This window comes from Engystomops pustulosus, chromosome 1 (genome assembly GCF_040894005.1).
Source record: "Engystomops pustulosus chromosome 1, aEngPut4.maternal, whole genome shotgun sequence".
Lineage (NCBI taxonomy): Eukaryota > Metazoa > Chordata > Amphibia > Anura > Leptodactylidae > Engystomops > Engystomops pustulosus.
Window position 1 is genome coordinate 205,109,958 of NC_092411.1, and position 6,000 is coordinate 205,115,957.

The window sequence follows — 6,000 nt, forward strand, 5'->3', positions numbered from 1 at the left end:
TTTGGTATCCCTGTGATCAGACCAAACAAAATAATACATGTTCGAAATAGTTAGGGGTTTTCGAAATTCATCCCCACAATGAAATGGTCCTTAAAATAAATTGATTCTAAAATTTTCTTGAAAACTTGAGAGAATGCTTTACGATTTGTGATCTTTCTAGTGTCCTAATAAAACAAAGGGACACTTCTAAAATGATGCCAACACAAAGCTGAGATATGGTAAAATGTTTGTCATACTACTCAAATTAGTTACTATCAATGTGAAAACAGAACACTTGGAAGTTAGAAAATAGCAATTTCTCTCAAAATGTTTGCCAAAATCACCTTTTTTCATAAATGCTAAATAAATCAACCAAAATTCCACTAACTTGAAGTATGAAATGTCATAAAAAAACAACTCAAAAACAAGTTAAAGCCTTCTAGTTATAACCAGATAAAGTGACATGCTGGTTTTGAAAAATAGACCTTAGTCACCACAACGCAAATGAGCTTGGTCACTTACGGGCTAATAGACTGCGATTTATACAAGACAAACGTAACTGTGCATAAATATTGCCGAAATTATGGTGCAATTCCTTACTCCTGAGAGTTTTGGACAATGGGACAAAAAATGAAAAAGCAGAAGTCGCCTTAGAGCCCATACCAACTAAGGCTGGATTTACACTGACGTATGCTCACCCGACCGTAGCCGGCAAGCATACGAGAGGATGGATGAGCGCTGCTCAACCCTTCCCCCTCCATAGGAAATATTGGCACACGGCCGTTCTTACGGCCAAAGATCGAGCAAGCTCTATATTTTTTTTGCAATCACAGCACAAAACGTTGAGCACACTTGTGCTCACCATACCAAGCCAGGGCCTCATAGCCGTTTCGGATATTCCTCCCTCTGACACTCGTGTGAATGCATCTTAAATCATATGCTTCAGATTACAAAATAAAACGGGCTCTGGGCACTAGGGGGCAGGGTCAGACACTGTATAAGCAGGCACTAAAGGCATAAATGATTGAGCAACTTTAGTGGCACATTATACTATTACATTATACTATTAGTGGTATTACACTATTTGGGAGAACTAAAAGATGCATTAAACCATGGAGGGGTGAGTATTATACACTGTGGTAGAGGGGGGCATGGGCGTTATACAGGTCGCTTTAATGCGACCTCTGGCAGCACCAATTTGAGGTTGTCATTTATGTGAAATGATTGGCTTTTACCAATGCAACTAACAGGTTAGCTCAAACAACTTGCACTGATCGTGGCAGGAGGAACATGCACACTACTGATACTTTCCCAAAGAGTGGATAAGAAGGAACGCCGTTGCCAACCTGCTTCTGTTCTATTCCAATCAACTGCTGAGGATCTATTGGTTAGGAGACAGCACTGAATAACAGCTACATTACAGGTTGTCAAGAATTTAGACTTGGGTCTTATTTCAAACCTATAGAATCAGCCACAACAAGGCATTCTTGTGTTTATAAACAGACCTTACACTTTTTTTTGCAGTAGATCATGAGCGTTATTTCATGTGACACACAGCTCAGGTTTTGTTGATTTAGACACAACCTACCAGGGTTAGGTCATAAGCGCCTGAGAAAAGATAGCCTTATTCCATGCCTATTTTCACTGTGCAGCACATAGCTGCACCAAATAATACTTTAATGGATTAGTGCCCCCAGTGGTTACTTTAACAGACCGTGTGGTCTATCTGTACAAAGCGTAGTGGAGAAAACCACATCAGAGAATTGGCACGTTCATGTGAAGGTAGCCCAAACCATAGAAATTTAAAAATAAATTCAAGCATAAATGTTTGGGGTTTTTTTTTTTAAATTAAAATTGCACATTTAATGGATTCTAAAATGCATTCTCAAAAACACCTGCTCAAAGGAAGCATGTTTGGCAAAACCTAACCTAGATGGAAAAGGCAGGCATTTCTAATTATTTTAAAGTAGGCCGAGTGTACAATTTATTGACATATTTACCCCCCCCCCCCCAATAAAATTTCTAGGTTATTTTGTCATGAAATAAATCATCTTCTCAATAGGCGGCCATTAGACCAAACTGGGCCCGTTGCATATTGAGTGAGTATCTGCTACAATATACAGTGGACTAGCAGTTAACTGTTTTGATCAGTGCTGACACCTATACAGTCCACTAAGCTAACAGATCTAGCTCAGGTGCTTGATCATGAGAGACGCCCTTACCTCTCCTTGCAGACATCAAGACATTAGTCTAGGAATAAGGACCGCAATGGGTCTGCAACGTGTCAGATGATTTCTCTTGGCTGTATTTTTGTATATTGACAAAAAAGAACATTCCATGTTTTAATCGAACAAGTGAGTGCTGATCTTTCAATGTTACATTACTGATGACACCTATACAGTACTGGTGAAATCCAGCGCAAGCTAAAAGAGAAAACATTACCTAGAGGGACTGAAAAACATAACAAATTTGAAGTCTTCTGAGTAAAGGGGATTTGTTATTTGGATCGCACAACGAAAGCCATAAAGCAAATCTTATTAGAATATGAAAACTTTTTTTGGGAGGGAAAATTTCACTGCATTAAATATATTTTTCGGCTGAGACCAAGCCCGCATACAACTCTGTAAAGATAAAAATAAAGCCGTAAAAATGTGAATAGTTTAAAATTCAAAAAGAAAGGGACTGTGGCACAAGGGGTTAGGCAACAATGCTGGAAGTCATACGTCCCAATAAACCATATGACACTACAAGAGATATTGACAGATAACATCTCTCCAGTATAAGGTTGTCAGGTGCCATTTGTTTCAAGTCATATAATGAAGCCGCCAACTCCACTCTATCCAAATTGGATGAGTCTCCACACAAAGGGAACAACATTAAGGAAAAGTAAATGTCAAAGATGTTAAATGACTGCAGTCAGTATGACAGGTGACAACCACTACCATTCTTACTGAGGTGGTAAAGTTATGCCTTGCTTTACCTGGGCTCTGGTCATCAGAAATTGATCTAATAAAATCAATACTAGTATGTCATCAGGCAGCTTAAGACCATGTCTATTTCATGGTCCAGCGCGGTGGCATAGTCCAGAAAATCAACTGTGAAGTGACATAATTTGGTTGTACAAAGTCAAGGAGGTAGAGTATAATTGAAGTCAAGCTTTCCTCATTACAGAATCCCATCTTCACAGTAATTGATGGCCCTACCTCCAGACACATCACTAACTAGATCTCCTGCATTCTGAGGCAGGGAGAGCTTGACTTCAAAGCTGAGCTCCATGACTTTATACAACTAATTTCCATTTCACTTCAGACTTTATTTTCTGAATGATGCCACCACACTGGGCAAAGAAACATGCCGTGGAAGGTATTAACCTGCTTAACAACATACTGGTAATAGTTAAGTCAATTTCTGATGACAGGTTCCCTTTAATGGCAAAAGTGTCACGTCTGAAGAGCTAGTGAGCCGACAAAATATAGGAGCCCCGAAGGATATTCTAAGGAGCATCACAGAGGATCAAGAGTAACATCTGCATTGAGACTGCATGCGCTTCTGACATTTGTGTCAGTTTCCTCAAGAGCCAATCAAGCAACGGATTAATACGAAATCAGATGTGTGAGCCCCAATAGGTCCATATAAATAAGAGAAAGGGACAGAAGCCATGAAATGTGACTAAAGCTTTATTAGGAAGGAGATGCCCCCTGCCCTTCAATGCTCCGATAACCCGTTCTACAATATACCTGTTCAACAGCCAACGTCTTCTCCTAAAAGCTTGGCAGTATATGTACTGAGCCATCAGACAGAAACAAAGCTGAATGTGACCTGCCTCGTATGACGCTCACAAGCTATGCCGAATAATAGGCTTGTAGTGAGGAAGTGAAGTACAGGCAACACAAAGGAGGAAGTCTACCATTACTATATACGTAACACTCAGGGGTACAAGTGTCAGGCAGGACGGCAGTGACAGGGCCCGGGAAAGTGAAAGCAGCCGCGTGACCGGGGGGGTTCTAGAAGGTGAATCCACCTGAGGCCTGTGCGGCCAGCAGCCGGTCGCTACGCGGGCCACAGCTCATACACATGAGGCCAACACCCGAGGGATATAGGTGGATGGCGGATGTGTAAGGGCAGCGCCACAGTCAGACATCGCGCTGTGTGCGGCAACAACAGACAGCGCCGCCATCTTATACTGCGGGATCAGTCATGGGAGGGAGCAGCAGTACCCCGAATGTCCGCGCCTCAGCTCGGCCATGATAGGCACTCCTTCACATACACGGGCGATACATGGCCACACAGCCCGCAACCGGGCAACGCTGGCGGCGTGGGGGATGGGAGGTGCCCCATCTCTACCCACAGCCCGTGCGCCCGCCATACACAGCCATCCGCCGCGCCACACTACACCAGCTCTCAGCTTCACTCAAATGACGTGAGGGGGGAGCAGGACAGCCCGGCGGGTGTCCGCCAATGCGCAGGGCGGATGTTTCAGAAGGCCCGAGGCTCCCTCCGGCCGCCACACAGGCGTTACATGTGGACTCACACTGGCCAGCTACACTGCCAGCCGCTCCTCACCTTATGAATCCGCTTCAGCGCCATGATGCTCTCGCTGCTGCCGGTGCCGGGCGGGTATTCGGGCGAGCTGGGCGGAGGAGGAGAGAGCCGAGGAAGAGGCGGAGTAAGAGGAGGTGGTGGTGCCCCCCCTACAATATCCGGGACACGCTACAAACCGGAGCCGCCCACACACGTCGCAGGGGCTGAATGAAGGCGGGCGTCTCACAGCCACTAACCCACCGGGTGTCAGTTTTTGGTTTAATTCGCCCCTCCCCCCGTGATAAGTCTCTGTCCTCAGCTCGTCTCTAGCGCCCTCGGGCTGGCCCGGCCACGCACGACTATACGTCACTGACTGAGCTGCGGCTTGGACTCTGTAGCGCGCTCTCTTCCTTTACACACTAGACACGCCCATTCGCCATCACGTGGGTGGGGACGCAAGGCGCCTGCTTGTGGGTGGAGCCAGCGGACGTGCTAGTGCCCGCCGTTTGAGGGGTTGACAGCTGTGGGAAGAACAAAACATGGCAATGTGTGAAAAGTGATGTCACGCTGCCAGTGTACGAGCGGAAGCGGCGGCTCTCACACCCTCAGTTCTCTTTTCTCGCTCAGTTTTAATGGCGGAGTGCTCTGTTATGCAACCAGGGACAGCAGTGCGTCACCGGCTCAAAGACGTGGCTTGATGAAAGGGATGATGTCCAAATGAGAATGTAATAGTGCGCTCTGCCAGATACTGCCGCCATTATACCATAATGACAATCGCGGCTTGTTACTGTGTGGGAGGGGCGTCTCTAGAACATGAGGCGCGCAGCCTGAGGCAGACACACTAGCAGTTATAGTCCGCGCACCCGATGTGTCACAGAAACGTCCAGAAGTGCGCGGGCACAAAATGGGCGTGTTCGACGAAGGTGACGTCGGTTCAGCGGCTTGTAACCGCCGTTGAGAGCATGGCGCCTTGTGTTGTAGTGGCGGGAGGACGAGGAGCTTGTGGATCACAATGTAACCATATGCCTGACTCATTGCATTGGTGATTAATGGTGCAGTGGTTTTGCATTTGACCTCATTCAGACTACACTGAACTGATCAGTATTTTCCTTCAGTATCTGTTAGGCTACATGCACATGACATGTTTATGAGGATGTATGTCAAAGTATTTTTGATGTTTGACACACATCCTCATAGTAGATAATGAACTCATGCCCACCGTTTCTCCTACTCCGTTTATTCTGACGAAACATACGATACCTATGCGTTCTTGTCTGCAGGTAGCCGATGACTGTATAGGAGTGATGGGAATTAGGGCTATTTTTAGTGATCTGGATGGTTAGGCCGTAAGTACCGAGCACCAGCTCAGGGTGAGTTGGTGCCGGTACTTACTTTCGTTAGTGTTATAAACCGCGATATCGCGGTTTTAACACTTTCTAAACTTTAGAGCAGAAGGGGCTTTGGCGCTGTGCACGACCGTGCGCGCGCAACATCTCCGCT

At 45.7% G+C, this 6,000-nt stretch overlaps 1 protein-coding gene across 2 annotated transcripts in view; it reads right to left on the reverse strand.

The window, feature by feature from the left end:
• Window positions 1-4,929, reverse strand: part of UBE2D3 (ubiquitin conjugating enzyme E2 D3) — a 40,073-nt gene extending 35,144 nt beyond the window's left edge. The window contains exon 1 of one of the 2 annotated variants that reach the window (XM_072118706.1): window positions 4,543-4,929. In XM_072118706.1, coding sequence (XP_071974807.1) covers window positions 4,543-4,566 — 24 coding nt within the window. In that variant the 5' untranslated portion in view covers window positions 4,567-4,929. The remainder of the gene's footprint in view (window positions 1-4,542) is intronic. The other variant, XM_072118717.1, reaches the window with a different exon arrangement.
• Between the last annotated feature and the right edge of the window lie 1,071 nt (window positions 4,930-6,000).